Raw genomic sequence first — 16,561 nt, forward strand, 5'->3', positions numbered from 1 at the left:
AGTCGAGTGCATGACAGTCATCGGGACGCGACAAAGGCATGAATGACTGTTTGACTATATCGGGGTGGGCAAACTTTTTGGCTCGGGGGCCGCATTGACTTTTAAAATTTGACAGAAGGGCCAGGTCAGCACGAGCTATGGTACATTAAAAAAAAAAAACTCCATTTGTTGAAAGTCCATATCAAACATCAACAGAACAAAAGCATGAAAGTACGGTATTAATATACTTTTTTTAAATGACAAAAGTGTTGTTGATGACCTATTTTAGCCTGTGCATCGCTGCAGATGGGTTGTGATCAGACCAGTAGAAGTAGAGCGATACAGAGGTACTAGGTGGTCGAAAAGATTGCCCCGCCCCCCCGTGTTCTGCAACTTCAAGTCAATGCGCCACCTGGCGATGAAATGCCTGTCATTACGAGTCCAATTGAAATGAATGCAATCATTCACATCGAACCTTAATTGTGGACCGACCTTCGGCGGGCCGGATTAAAAGGACCAACGGGCCGGATTCGGCCCGCGGGCCGTAGTTTGCCCACCACTGGACTATACGCAGATTGATTGAGCGTTTAAGTGCACAGCCATTGAGCAAGAACAGTCCTGCTATAAGTTACGAGCAAAAAAAAAAAAATGGACCGAGACTCCATTACATTCGACTTTTGCATGACTTCATCAGCATAATGACAGAAATCATCCGTCCAGCTCGATGAAGATGCCTAATTTGACAAGGTATGCGTTTTCCACTTAGTACGATTCGATTGAAGAGCTCTAGCAAAGAGGAACCTTTACGTTGGCATTGATGGAGAGCTATTTATTTGGCCAAACCTTTATGATTGCACTTTTCATTTGCAGGAAATGCTAGTCCAATTTTGCTTTCGCCTCTTACCAATGTGTTGAGCTTGTCAAGTCGTCTCACACGCACACACTACAAGTCTCGATAAAAAGCACGGGTCCTCGCGCAAGATGTGCGATCTCGACATAGGCCTTACTTTTCCACTCCCATCGAAGACATCCATTAGCCTTCTCTTCATCTTTGCCCACTCGCTCATCTTCACGGGCGCCTTCAGAGCAGGCGTGCGGTAAATTGACAAGCGCACAATGGAAGGGTTGAGCAGAAGAAATGAACAGTGCCGCCGCAATCCGCGGTGAATCGATACCGGGCCGGACCCCCGAAGACATGTTGCGTTACACCAGTGCGAGTTTACACGCAGTCAGCACATTCACGCGGGCCGTATAAGACGCATTGATGCCGTTAAGTGACGGCGTGGTTCTGCTTTTCCAGCCTTTCTACGGAAGATGAGGCGAAGAAGAAAAAGGCCATTCTTTTCCCTTGAATAGATGGAAAATCTCCAGTGGATAATGCACTTTGAATGCGGAAGCAGGAGTGGAGTGCATAAATATCACGGAAGAATAAGATAACACTCGCCGCTTATCCAGGGAAGGCAGGATGAGTCAACTTCTTTGACTTCTACGCGACGACGACACATTGTTCCAACGTTTTTTTAACCAATTACACTCACTTTACATTCCGATACGACAATACTCTTACTCGTCTTTCAAGTGAGATTATGACTAAATATACTTTGGGTGCAAGTTCCGCAATCTGTTTATGTAGGCACGTCAAAGTCAGGGGGCGTGGGGGGTGTCTGCATTTCCGTACGCATGTTCTTTTCTTCACTCCATTTCTGTTGCGAGCGGCGGTACGCAAGCGAATGTTTGGCTCGCTCGCCCATCCAGTGGGCACGGCCGTTTCTTCGCGCACTTTATTCGGAAGCTATTCAAACCTATTTAGGTGCCTCGGACGCATGATCCGGGTAAGTGCTTTTTACTTGAGTGCATCCGGCAGACTTTCAGACTAAAGCAGCCAATTTGAAATAGTTGCAGCTGAAGCAAAAAGTGGGGCAAAGTAGTAAGTAAGTGGGCAAAGAAAAAAAGGACGTAAAAGTTCCACACTGACGGCAACAACTGAGAAATGCGCACGCACGCGTTCTTCTTTGTCCATTAGCCTGAGCCACCCGTACGCGGCATAATGGATGCGGCCGGCGCGCTGGTGAATATGGGACGATGACACAGATATTCCTCTTTGTAGCTTTGTAGCTGACCTGCTGCGGTGAAAGGCTGCCAAGCGTCATCATGTCAGCCGGCGCGCGTTCCCTCGGCGGCCGAGCGCGGCCAGCGACCGCCTCCTCCGAAGTCTTGACTGCAAAAGGAAAACAATCAGCATCCTCTTACGACACATGTTGAGGCATTAGTGCACGTTATGTACAGACCAAAGACATTTTGAACACGCGGACGTCATCAAAACATCATTTCGAAGACGGGAAATCACGGTTCATCCTTGAAAATGTCCGATCAAATCAGGCCCAAAGTGCTCGGAGCTCATGCAAATGAAGCTTCGGTTTTCCTGAAAAGACTCGTCCTTCACACCGTGGCGCTTCATCCTTCTTTGCTACCAAGGAACGATTTCAAAAATCAATCAATTAATCGATCAAAGCTCTTTCTGTCAGCTTAACGGATTCCCCGCTCGCGCCTCCTCCTTGTTCGAAAGCAGATGAGATTGTTTGAGAATTTGTGTGCGTGTATAAACAACGCGTGTAGTCCCATATGTGCGACTGCCAAAGCTGTTGTCCCCATGTCGTCATTTTACAAGCTGCTCTCTCTGCACACAGCCTGACACCAAATGAGGATATAACCTACGCAGTCGAATGCCACTTCTGTGCTTTTTCAATTCCCAGCTCGTCACGGCGATAGAATGAGCGTGGCTTGGACATTTTTTTTTTGTAAAGGGAGGAATGATCCTCCCCCACCTGTTAAATATGTCTACAAAGACCTCACGCTCCCTTTTATTAATACCGATTTGTGATTGTTCTTCTGGGCATTGCGGCGGACTGCAAAAAACTGAGAGACAAAAGCAAGTGGAAGCCGAAAGGGAGAGGCTGAGAAAATGTCAGCTTCAACGCCGACACACGCTGATCCACGTGCGCAAGTGCGTTCAAGCCGTGCGGCCTAGACTTGTGGGAGGCATTCGTACAAGACGGGCAAGGTGATTGTCTGGAAGTCCAGCAAGGAAGCTCGCTTTGTTCGCTCGCTCTCTCTGCTTTTCCGCCTATATTGCACGCAGGAGCCGTTAATCCAAGATCCTCTTTACTTTTTTCTCTGGGATTTCATGAACATTTCAAAACAATGGGGAGGGGGCTGCTAATCTCTGTGGCACAGCTAAATCCGAGACAAAGGCAAATAATAAGAGACGACTACATCCTACCGCGTTGAAGCGGCCCTAAACCTATCACTTGCGTACGGGAATTACAAGGAAGGCACGCGTCATGTCAACACGATCTGGTGCGAGCGTCTTCAGCCGGAACAATGCTGAGCTTAAAACCGCCTCAACATGGCCCCGCCCGGCCACACATTGAAAGGAGAGGGGAGCGCGGGCACGCCTGCCTGCCTGCGCTGGGATAGCCCTCGCAAGCGCTGAGCTCTGGCCACGTGCTTTGTGTGCAGGGCAGTCGTCACGTTTGAACTGGCAACGCTAAGGTGGCACCCCGCAAAAAAGTACTCCACTACTGACACGTGATGGACACACTGGTGCCCACATCATCTGGGTCATTCGTTTCAAGAGTAGAGAAGAGATTTGAGGAGAAAAAAAAAAAGGGGCTCAATTTTAGCCGGTGGCATGTTAGATCTGATGTTGGTCGTTTCAAAGATGAGAACAGCTGGCGGATCTGCGTGAGGGGAGGCTGTGCCACGGTGGGAGTGGGCCACAACCGTCTTCAATTATGACCAACGTGGCTCCGTTCTTTCCCTCCAAATGCTTGGCACAGCTACGAAAATCAGGATCCGCCGGCATTTGGGCACATTCCACAGTCCCTCCAAACAATTACGGTCAATATTAGTGTGGGTCGTGTAGACTCCCCCCAGCACGTCAAGTATGAAAACCTGCATTTGATGCTAATTGATACGAACAAAGACATCTTCATTTGACTCCTATTTATAGTTCCATGAATGTGATACTTGGAAGCTGAGTAATATCTTTTTCGGGAGCAACCCGTGGATTTGTTTTTGTGGTATTATTTTGTTTCGTTTTTTGTTGAGGAATTTCAAATCAACTCTGCAAGTGTGATCATTACCGTAGGCGCATTCGAGTGATGTTTCGGTTGTTATTGGGCACACCTCGATGTGAAAGCCAGATAGATGATAGATGAACAGCGCAATCCTTTCGGAACACATACCGGGAATCTCAATGCAGGTGTCGTCTTCATCCAACAACAACCCGACCATCCTTCGCTCTTGCAGCCCATTTCCGGCGGCTTTTAACGTTGCTGCAAAGACATAACGATTACAAAACAAAAAAAAGAGGGGCTACCTACAGAAGCGTGCTTCAAAATCCTTTCCGACTTATCGGGCACGTCAATCCACAGCAAATATGGACTCGTGAATGATTGATATGAGCCCGCACGAGGACGGGCCAAAATGGAGCACACGCAGTCAGGTGAAGACGCGCCTGTTAGCCGGCCTGTCATCAGGTGATGAGATTTGCCTTGGTGAATCCTTTGATATTACACGGCAGTGATATCCGAAAGATACAGGTGAAATGACTTCTCCATTAATAGCCACGTTTCATTATAACCGCCATATTACTCGGCTCCCAGGAGCTCACTTTTAATAGGCCTGGTTGGGGTGGTGTGGGGGGGGGGGGGGGGGGGTTGCTGCGAACCATCGAGTCGAAAGCGACAATGGACGTGGGGGAAATAGAAGCAGAATGCGGAAAACTGACCAATGATACGTGACCTTCATCAATGACAGTGAAGTCGGGGAGCCAATCTAGCGACACCATCATGTGGTGTATTTACATAGTCTGGGCCGAGCCTCGCCAATGGTGATCTCTCTCACCTCCCTATAATGGACCAAGGCGAACTACGACCATGGCGGACGGCGTACTTAATTCGAGCTCATCTTGGCAGCGGACCCCGGCCACGCCGCCACGCCTGGGGTCCGTCTGCTCCGCCGAGATCGGGTCAAAGTCGTTTCGGGCAGATTCATTTCCTGTGAAAAGTGCAAGAAGCAAGAGAATGTAAGGTGTGCTGGTGGCGGGGCGGGGGGAGTGAGGATGTACGGACGGGTTCAGGTTAGGAGTTATTAGAAGCACATGAAGCGAAATGTTAAGTTTGAAAGGCACGCTGCGGAAGGGCAGGGCCAAGGGCTTCTTGCAGATAAGGCAGAGCCAGTAAGAAACCCGCGTTGCGAAGCAGAACTGAGAGAGAGAGAGAGAGAGAGAGTGTGTGTGTGTGTGTGTGTGTGTGTGGAGGTTTTCTGTGTGCGCCCCTGCATGGCCTGCAGTGCTCTGGGGCCTAATTAGCATGCTGCAAAAGGTCACGGCAGGCAATCTCTTAAATACGACTGCCATATGTTTGCCGTGTTCAAAAGGGACTAATGAGAAAGTCGACAAGCTCAAAAGTACCTGGAATTTCAAAGACAATACCGTCCTAATACTGGGGCGGGGGGTGCGGGGGGGTCAGCGGCCTAGAGGACCGAGAAAGGGTGGAGAAGGAGATCCAAAAGGAAAATAAGCCAGGCCTCTGTCTCATTGACTTCTTATTAGCAATCACTGACCTATCAAGTCTGCTGCACAGAGTTTATGGGAATCCGACTGCTCGGGGGCACTCCCTATTAAAAGTGCTCCCCACCGAGCCGCTTTCTGAAACCCAAATCATTCTCCTATAGCCTTTGAATATTTCACTCCCATCTAAATAGTTTGCCACGTATTTCTCAGTTTGCAGGGCGAGAAAATGTCCTAAGTACAGTATCACCTTTTTCCAAGTCCGGTGGCGCCACCGCAATCGCTTGGGGAAGGTAGCGGGGAGGTTCTCGCAGCAGAACGAAATGCGCGTCTCTCGATCCAACAAGCGCTGATGGCTGAACGCCCCCGGGTCACGTAAGTACTGCGCGTGACAGCAGGCGAAACCCGTTCAGAACCCGCGAAAAAAAAGAACAAACGAGCCCCATGAGGAGAAGCGGATTCAAAAACGGAAGCTGGAGTTTCAAATCGTCCGTGCCTCTTTTGTTTCCAATTTTGTAGCAGGTGCATCGAGTGTAGAAACCACTTCACGTCTTACAATCTGGCTGGCAAAGTGTAATCACTCAACAGCATAACATGTGACAAAAAAAATAAAAAATCCAAGTACCTGCAAAGTTACCCCACGATAATTAATTCATCGCGCAAAGGTTTTATGAATTTCCCATCATATATACATTCCTATTCTCTATATTATGTGTGTGTTCAGCAACTGGCTTTTTCATCAGAATGATTTAAAAAAATGCATTGCATGATGGACCTTCTGACATCCTATTAAATAAAAAAGCAAACAAACAAACAAACGCTATCCTCGTTCTTTTGCGCGAAGACATGACGGCGATACGTCGACAGCAATTACATTCGATGCACGGCGAAAGCAAAATCAATCACACGCAGCAAAAACTTGCCATGTGACTCATCCCTGAGAAAACTGGCACGCTGGCAACCTTCGACGCATCCTAATTTCCCCATCCCATTCCTCAAGAGTTCTTCCTGACATTGTGAATTATAAGGGGGCACATTCGTATGCCTGATTGGCCCCGAGCCGTGTTTCGGAGGCGTTGGCGGCGCAGCAGCGCCACAGACGCCGCCCGGGCTCCGTACGGTCGTAGCGTATGTAAATGCGCTCTCCTACGACTCCAGCCCACCACAAGGCACGGAGCTGAGAGTGGGAGTCAAGGCCGATTGTGTCGAGGGGTTGCTTCCAGATAGCGATAGAACACCCACTAGTGGAGCGTTCTTCACTGGAAGAAGTTCTAGGAGGGGCTTTTGCCTGTGAGGACACGCTCGCTTTGGAATGCGGGGACCGAGGGGCCCCTGAACGCAGAGAAAGAGAGTTGGAAAAGAAAGCGGGGGGGAAAGGTTAGATCAGGAACACATCTACTGCCAACAAATTTGAGGCTAATGAAAAATGAAGCTTCACCTCTTTCTTTGGCTGAGGCTTGCAGCTCCATTTTCTTTTTTTTTTAAATTTATTTAGGCGGGTGGGGGAGGGGGGGGGTGAAGGGAGCTGCAAGGGCGCTATCTGCCCTGTCACCTTGAATTTCTCTCGGCGGCCAAACGGGAAGAAGGGAAGGCTCGGCGTGGAAGGCTGGGTTTTCCGTGCCCGCCGCATCGACTCGCGCTGACAAAATAAGCGGAAATATCAATAAAAATACACAGAGAGACGCGAAGGAGGGATGCGGGCGTCGGGTCAAACGGGCCCATTGCAAAACAAAGCATCTTTGGAGGCCAAATATTGCCGTTGCGGAGTCGTCTGCCCCCAGAACGTTCTCACGCATCCTCCTCGGATGACGCTAAAACACAATTAGGTTCAAATTAAATCAGAATCTTGCAGGAAGAGGAGGGGGTGGGGAAGGCAGAAGAAGAAGAAGAAGAAATGATTAAAATAATTACAAATTGCGCCCTGACAAGCAAGAGCAAAATTTAGCCCAAAGCCATTTGTCTGTAATTAGTTAATTAATCCTTACACAAATTATGAGCAATAACTCATCAAGCAGGACTCACCCATCAGAAATTCAGCCGACTTGGATTTCTTCTGCTTAGGTTGCCGCGGAGCCTTCTGCTGTAACTTCTGGAGGGAAATTGTGAAATGAATAAATTAGCTGCGGAATGAAGATCATCATTTATGATCCGCAACTAACGCAGTATTTTAAATATGGGACGACACTGAAATGTCATTTAATTTACATCGCCGCTAAAGGGGTCAAGCGCTAATTGAACAACAGGAGTGGAAAAGAAAAATTCATCATAAATAGATAAGAAAAGTTGACATGAATGTGGAATGAAGGTCACATTAAAATACGTCCTCCTTGTTCCCGTTTTTTTTTCTACCCCTCCGCCTCTTTTTTTTTCTTCTTCTTCTTATTTTAATGAACAGGCAACAACATAACACTCTCTCCTGGAAAATAACGTACACAAGCGACACAGGAGCGCAGCGACTACAGCTGCGGTACAGACGGCACGTCGTGAGCCGTTGCCTTGGAAAATTCGAATGAGTTTGCATTGCGGAGAGTACACGCAGGAGCCACACCATTTGCTACGGCTGTACAATCGCTCCAGATCCCAAAACCACAATTAGCATGGTCAAAAAGACTTTGGGATTCATTTACTCCACATCGGCGGTGCCACGCGTCCATAAATCATCAAATCAAAGAGTTTCCTACTTCTAGTGGTGGTGAAGTGCGGTTCAGAAGCCATAGACGCCCTTCACTGCCTCCTATCGTCTGGGACAATTTCGACCAAGCCAGCGCCTCCAAACGATGCAGAATATGGTGCGGGGCGAAATGGAAACGGAAAAAAAAAACAAAAACGTATCCCTGTGCGTGTTACGGTATATTTTTGTGCGAGTGTAAACGGCACCCTCGGCATCCTCTCACTTTCACTTTCACAAAAACAAAAGTATTTTAAAAAACGAAATAACAAAGCGGGTCATCTTCCACGTACGGCGACGCCCGATCTGGAAGACGTGCGATCAGAAGTGTTGCAAAATATCTTTTTTCCAGAATTCTTCTTCTCTTGGAATGTTTGTCTGATGGGGGAAGCATTTTGAACCGCTCTACTAAACATGTTGCAAAAGTGCGTCCCGTGCGTCCACGTCCGGCCTCTACTAAGATAAGATAGGCAGTGATTTCCTTTTCACAATTTCACAAACTCTTGCAGCTACTTTGGTTCATGCGTATGCGCATCTGCGTATAACGGGTCGATCGGGGAAGACCGGCTGCTTCAAAAGTAGATCTTGGCTCCAAGAAGGTTTTGCGGGGGTCCCTCGTGTGCCGTCCCAAAGACAATATATATATATAATACATTTACATGCGGTTTAACACTCGCCAGTGGAGAAGTTCAACCTCCATAAATCCGCCGCCGTACGATGCAACGGTCCCGCGTTCACGCGAGAGGGACGCGCAGAGCTCGCAGGAACGTAGGTGGTCGACTGTACCCTTGCGTGACATGGAAACGAGAAGGAACGTTTCAAGCGGGGGGCCCCTTTGAAATCAGCAGGATGTGGAACAAACTCGGCAGTCCCACATTTCTCTCATTTCTGCAGCGCGGAGAACAATGCGACTGCTGAGGTAAATCCCATAAGTTGTCGTTTTGGTTCTGGATATGTTTACACAAGGATGCGCCGTCTATAAAAAGGGCTCCCATTGCTCAAAGCCTTTGAGGCTTTTGAAGCCATCATTTTATGCAGATTTTGTTGATGAGGTGCGCTCGTACCCATGAACAGCGTGCATTTGTATACAATATTTCGTTTCAAAGGAGAAAATCAAGGGGTAAAGTGGGGAGCGGGGGGAGGATAGGCTATTTCGACTCTAAATGACAGAGTAATTAAAATAGAAAGGAGGACTACTGCCAGACCAAGCTGGTGAGAGGAGTTTTGGTCAATGCGTTTTCACGTTCAACAAAGCCAGAGATTCATTTATACCGCCGAGATCGATGCCCGTCTAATTGTCACTTATTTATAAAGCATTTTCTTTTTGACCGGGGACCAATCCGTTTCCTGAATGACAAAGACCCGGCGACTGCATGCAGGCAAATGCGGCGTCAGCGCCACGGCGGTTGCTTTTCCATCACATTCTCGTTTTCACGACGCGTTACGCATCTGTGCGGTCAAGACTAAGGCATCGCGTTTGGGTGCGCCTCCAAAGTGGGACGCAATTCCGATGAGAACATTAATCGGGTCATTTTTGCTTTTGCATTTGGGACATTTTCGCTTGCGATTAATCATGGCATTTTGCACATAAATATTTTTGTAAACTCTTAAAATTCCGGAATTTTGGTCAAAAAATAGAGCAAAACAGTGTTTGCGTCATCCTTCTCGCATACAATCGGCAATGGCATACAACGGAAGCTATCCTAGCCTGAATCATCCAATGCTTTGCGGAAACTCCAAAGAGACAATTATTGCTGTGCTATGAGTGCTCTTGTTTTCACTTGAGTACCTTCGTTTTCAGAAGGATCTCATGACTGGTATTCGAGCCATTGGGACAAACGTATGCGATGCGTTTCGTTCTCCATCGATCATCATCACGTTGGTTTCCGCTTGCCTGGGAGAAGTCACGCGGCCGTACAAATAGGTGTCGGAGCTCCATTTCAACGCCAGTTGGTCGTTATTAACTCATTCAGTACCAGCCAATTCTAGACCAAGTCTGAAAAGACGTTTAAAAACGTCTTTGGGAGTGAATGAGTTAAGAACGGGGCAGTGGACTCACTCTTTTGTTTTGTTTTTTCAAATCCGTTTGCCTCGGTTTTCACGAGTCTTCGTTTCTAACGACTCCCTGCGAGACGGAAGCGGGCGCTCTGTTCCGCTAAAGTCGTCTGACAACGGATCATGTCTTTTCGTGGCAAGTTCAGTTCCTGCCAAAGGAAGAGAAAGAAAGCCTCCTCAACATAAATGGGAAAAGCCGCATCAGGAGCACGGCGCATAGTGCCGACCCCGAGCGCTCGGCTTTGGGTCCTTGTCACAAAAAATCTAATCCGCGCGACACCACGTGAGCCTCCGCGTCGACAGAGCGCAGCCAAACGCCTGCTTCTCATCTCGCTTCCTTTATCCCACCGACATTGACAGCGTGCTCCTTACAGTACCAGGCCTGTTGTTTAATGTGCCATAACTGGATGGAACATGCAGATGTTGCATTTCCAAAACGATAAACAACAATTTAATCCTCGGGGACCGACAAATGCACGCACACGAAAAGAATCCCCGGATAGCCGCAGCAGCGTCGACACTGCAGTGCGCATGCTCAAATATGCGACAGCTTTGCCGCTATGCAAAAGGCGGCGATACGTCGACTGTGCGGTGCTGCGCCCCAACCCCGTGCCAAGACATTTGGGGCTATTGCAACATGCCCACTGACGAGAAGAGACATCATTCACGTTTCACTTTTGTGCTTCTTTTACAGCGAACGTGTGAGGAAAAAGTCATTTGTAACTGGTGGCGTAACCAACCTCCCCCCCCCCCCCCATTACTTCCTTGGTAAATGCGATTGTTGTCAAAAGGAATTGAGCACAACAATGCCTTGTTCAGTTCTTGTTGCATTCAGAGGCATCGCTAGAAGGGGTTGGGGAAGACCGCTTGCTGCTGCTGGGGGGCCGGTGGGCACAGACCAGCTAGAAAGTGAATTTTGCATACTGTACGGATCATCGCCCAGTTCAGCGCAGTCACATTGAATCCGCCGTCAAGAAATCGTGCTTCATGAAACCGTCAACCCTCATTTACGTCTGCCTGTTTTCTTTCCCGGCGCGGCTGTAAACAAGGCCCCGGCTTTGAGCCGTCTTCCTCCGTCCCGGCGTGCGCCAGTGCCAGGAGAGCTGCGGACCACCCAAAAATAAAAATTAAAAAATACAAATAAAAAATCTTTTTGGGCCAGCTAAAGCTCCCATTTGCGAACAGGCGCCGCGTGGAGTCGAGGACACGGGCGCTTCTGAAAATGACGAGGCTTAGCGAGCGTCCAATCGCAATAGCCGACGCGTTTGTTTCCCGCATGCAAGGTTTTGCTCGAGACGCAATCCAAGCGTTTTGTGAGAGCGCATGGTTTCCGTCTCGCGTCTTTCGAAGCACGTGGCATTTTCAACTCATCCAAGGCGTCTGGCTCATTTGACCCTCAAAGCGTGATCTTTTTGACGTGCGCGCAGTCATCGTGACCCACCCAGCAGTTTCTTATTAACGCAACAACCGCGTCAGTTGGCGGAGACGCAAAACATCATTAGTATTCAGGCTTAATTAATCCACGCCGGCCCGCTTAAAGTGAATTGGGCAATTATTTCTGCACGTGCGCTCCTCTGATGCTAACGGATTATGCACGTTGCTGAAAGAGAGGGCAAGGCAAACCTTGAGAAATGACTTTGAAAACTTTCCCCTCTAAAAATGTCACAACCAACTTGACTCAGGAATGGTGACGAATGAACGATCGCCCGCAAATTCTCCCTACGGTCAAATACCAGAGTGCCAATCGAGGAAAAACTCCGCAATTGAGTCAGGGGGTTTCACACTCAAAAGATCAAATGTGCGTTTATTATGTGCCCCAATCTGCGGAATTAGAAATCCAGCACACGTTGGATCAAGGTATTTCCTGGGATCATGGGAACCGCTTGAGATTTCCAAGAGCCTTTTTGTTTTTCCTCTTGAGAAGCACGCACTGGCCTCTGCGCTCCTCATATCCCCATTTGAGGAACAAGAGGCAGCACGGAGGAATGCCAAATGTCAGTGGTCACACTGGACCAGCAGCCCCCCCCCCCTTCACACACACACACACACAAACAGAAATAGTTGGAGGTCCTGACCTGTGTCTGCTCAGCTATGAATGTTAGCGGTGAAACTGTACTCACAGTCCCAAAGGTGTCCATCACTGCTCGGCTAATGCCGGCAAAATAAAAATAACGACAACATAAACCTTCGTGACAACATGAATGAATAAAATTCTTCGGCTTATGATTAAAATTGAACAAAATCACCTTTTCTAATGAATTGTAGTGACTTGTTTTGGGATTGAAATTTCTTATTTATTCACTCTTCCTCTCCTGCTCGTGTAACGCATCCTGGAGAGTACAAGACAATAAGACGCCTTTTTTTTTTTAAATTTTTTTGAGGATTGATTGTTCAACTCGATTATTCATTTATACTGACAGGACGATCAATTGATATTTCTCCCATTTTTTTTCCATAGTAATTCAAATAGCTTGCACAAGTTTCTGCTGAAATAGCAAAACAAACCCCAGGCAAACCGTGAAAGATTATCCCATAGCATGCGAGCGCGAATGAAACGCAAGACTTCTTTTTTTTTTTTTTGCAACGAACACTGCCGCTCCGCTGGGGTGTGATTGGAAAGCATGTAAAGCTATTGAATCTGCGGTTTGTATATGTGAGGCGAAATGAGTGTTGTAACAAGTGGGCCAGTGTTTTTGTAATTGTTTCAAATTACACGTGGCATAATAAGTCTGTGAAAGCGGAGCCGGTGAGCTGTCAACGTTAACGAGACAGAGACCCTCTCCGTGCACCTTATCATGGTCCACGGAAAAATAAAATTAACCAAATCATATTTAAACAAATGGGGTGGGGGGGGGGGGGGTGAACTGACATACTTGTCTATTGATCGCATAACCAGTGACGCAATAGTAGAGTGTTAACGGAAAGCCAACTGAAGTCCAAAAATCGACTTGCGGGAGAGGCCTACTCGTTTCTGCTCAAACACACGAGACAGACAAATTACAAAATACACGTTTGCCATTGTGCTACATCGCCTTCCATTCGAACAACACTCAATAATAATAATAATCATAATCATAATCGGGAACTGACAACAACGGTGAAACTTTTTACGGGCCATTTTGCTTTACTTTCACTTGACTTGACAATTTCAGTCCGGGTTCTCCGTTGTCATATTTAGTGCTCAACAATGCAAAACCCATTTTCAATGCGAGACAGGTCTGGACTGCAGGCGGGCCGGTCTACTGGCCGCACTCCGTTACTACAAGGCCAAGTTTTTATTGCTGCGGCAAAACCCGTCTCTACCCTTCAGCATTCATAGTGCCTTCACAGATATGCGAGTGTGCATAACATACCATCACAGATGCTGGCTTTTGAACACCCTCAACATGTTCTTTTCCTCTATGGCCCACGGACACCACGTCCACAATTCCCCAAACCAATTTGAAACGCGGACTCGTCAGACCACTTTTTCAGGCCTTAATCCAAAGTGACGCCGGGCTCCGTGTTGCACAACACGAGCCGCTTCCCCATTTCCTACGGCGCAGCCAAACGCCAAATCTTTGCTGGGCCTGCTTTTAGTTTTTCCACGAAACACGGATAAGGGCGGCGTGTAATTCAATAGCCACCAAGGGACAGGGCACCGTGCACTCAGGAAGATTGTATTTGTTCTCCGTGTTTGAAAACAGCCAGCCTCCCTCGAGACACAAATGGCAGTCAGAAGGGGGCAAAGGCTTTCTCCTGCCCCCGATCAACCGAGATGCTCTGCAAGCTTCGCGTGTCGCACTCTTTGTATTTTAAAGCGCAGGTAGTATGCTGAAACACCGCCTGAGAGAGCGCACGCTGCTTGCCCTTTACTTCGAGCAACATTGGCATCGGACATTTTGAGCGCAGAGCACATTCAATGCATTGTCAAGGGAATGGAAAGGACCGTTACCTTTGGAGGCGTCCTCGCGCTCGGCTCCAAAGTGGTTGTCATGGCACTGTTGTCAACACACACGCATGGCTCTCACGTCACCTCCTCATGTTCGCTTTCTCTCGCCGCAACAAGAAGCGCAAGTGAAAGGAGGATGCCAAGGACAAACACCGTATTTTCCCCATTGCAAGTCGCTGCGGAGAATAAGTCGCAGCAGCCCGAAAATGCATCAATAGGTTGAAAAAAAAAAACATATCCGAGTCACTCTTTGGTTGTGGCTGAAGGCCGCGCGTTGTCCATCCATTCCATAGACACGTCCCATGGCGCATCCTCCCGCTTGCCGTCAAGCTACGCTAGCGATTTTTTCATGCACATCCCAGAAGATAAGCCGCAGGACTAGCCAACCGATGGGAAAAAAAAAAAGTGCGACTTCATACGGTGGACTTTTTGGGCGGAAGATCGACATCAGAAAAAGGAAACGAGCCCCTGCGAACGGTATTCAACTTTCCTTTAAGACATATCCCCGCTCATCGACAGCGTGCCCTTTTTACAAGCGTCACCTGCCAAGACAAAGTTGCGTCTTGGTGACGGTCGCACCGAAGCGCCGTTTGTTGTCTTTTCAGTGCCTTTCATTATTCATGGGGGTGAAATGCTGCTGCGCTCAAAAACCCCCGGCCCCCTTTATTGTTTCACGGGGACACCTTCCCGACAAAGATGGCCACTTTATCACCTTGCCGTCGTGACAATGAACCGCGCCCAACCCAAGCTAAAGTACTCACTCTGCTTTGTAAACATGCATAATGCAGCATATGACAATTGCGCGATACATTATTGAGAGGGAGCGCCAGAAAAATGCATTTCTCAAGCGGGAACCCTGCAAGTTAAGCAGCCGCTCTCAGGAAAGAGATTCACTCGCCACCACGGTGAGATCGGCTTATGGATGACAAATGATCCTCGGGCGTTGTGCGGCACGGCGCCATTTGCGGGACGGCACGACATTCGCAAAGCTAAACTTCCGCATCGGGCGCAACTAGACCACAACGCTCATATCGAATGAAGAACCAGGATCAGGGTTCAGCAAAGTACACGAGCCCCGAAAGGCAGATTGGTCACGATTCGATTTGGTTAGGTTTCGTTGTTTACCGTCATGCTTCCGTTGCGTTCAAAGTCTTGGCTAAACTGTCATTGATGGTTTACGCGATGAATCTAGACTTAAATCGCCACCTTGTGCAATTTAGTCTGAGTGCAGGCATGAGCGTGGCTAATGATGTTATCTTAGCTAATTAACCTGTGTAGGGATTCGACTGCAGGACATGGGATTGTTCATCCCTCATCCGCGTGTTCATTATTATCTTGACAATCATTCTCATAAAGTGGCTAACTTGATGTTGGCCATTCCGGCGCCATTAATCTCGATTGAGTCCTTCCTTCCTTCCTTGCTTGAGTTTTCCGTGCAGGCGAGGGCCCTTTGGGGTCATTTTTAATTATCACCGAAAGGATGGGAATTCGGGCACATTCAAATAAGATCAGTTGTGGTCACAGTAATCTGTGGGAACCCCCGCGAGGCCCCCGTTACATCAATGCGCTTTGACTACATTTGTGATTTTGCAGTGGAGCCCGCCTCCCCATGCCCCTCCCTCCCGCACGCACGCACGCACGCACGCACGCACGCACGCACGCACGCTCGCCTCTTTACTTTGTGTCAGCTTTCACTCGGAATGTCGGCTACAACCTATTAACACAGCAAACGAGGAGCGGATCGATAGCCCTCAATGGGCCATGTGTCATTAGTTAATCGGCTATTGATGAGCTATTGGCACACAGCTAATTAATCCCACACCCGGTGCCGGCCTTCAGACGTTCCCTTAACGGTGCTCTTCATCTTAGTCTTTACTCATAGACACGCTGCCTTTTTTGCTGTTGGGTAGACAGACAATGACTGACGGGGAATACAAGTTAGCTGTCAAGAATCTCGACTCACCTGGAGGTTTCCAACCCAGCGCGGCAAACGTTAATATTAAACCTTCAGCTACCAAACAGAACAAATGCGGTCTGGGCCACATGTCTGAAAAAGTGTGCGGTCCATGACGGGTCCGGTCGCCCGAGACCTTTGCCAAATCAGATCATCTGAAGACAGTTGTTAGTTAAGTGTCAGTCGGGAGGAATTTGGAAATTCTTGGGGAAATCCGTGGCTGGTGAAGAACGGCAAAATATGCTGCATTCCCTTGCCTCTCACATCCACATCATTGATGAACCCGGTGCACTACGTCCAGTTCGCTCCGCTCTTTGTTGGTCCGCGTATTGCTGATCAATAGCACTCGGGCGTACATGCAAGAGCACCTGAAGGTGACCCTGACTGCCGGCGTCACCG

General features: G+C 48.3%; 1 protein-coding gene across 2 annotated transcripts in view; it reads right to left on the minus strand.

Moving 5' to 3' along the window:
• Positions 1-4,461, minus strand: part of ofcc1 (orofacial cleft 1 candidate 1) — a 43,346-nt gene extending 38,885 nt beyond the window's left edge. For both annotated transcript variants that reach the window (XR_015099077.1, XM_086102642.1), the window contains exons 1-2: positions 4,227-4,461; positions 2,100-2,197 (exon numbers count right to left, since the gene is read on the minus strand). Coding sequence is in view for 1 of the 2 variants with exons in the window: in XM_086102642.1 (XP_085958768.1) it covers positions 2,100-2,197; positions 4,227-4,275 (147 nt within the window). In the remaining variant the exon portion in view is untranslated. The remainder of the gene's footprint in view (positions 1-2,099; positions 2,198-4,226) is intronic.
• Between the last annotated feature and the right edge of the window lie 12,100 nt (positions 4,462-16,561).

The sequence above is a fragment of the Hippocampus guttulatus genome, chromosome 21 (assembly GCF_054856545.1).
Source record: "Hippocampus guttulatus isolate MCC_2025c chromosome 21, RoL_Hgut_1.0, whole genome shotgun sequence".
Classification (NCBI taxonomy): domain Eukaryota; kingdom Metazoa; phylum Chordata; class Actinopteri; order Syngnathiformes; family Syngnathidae; genus Hippocampus; species Hippocampus guttulatus.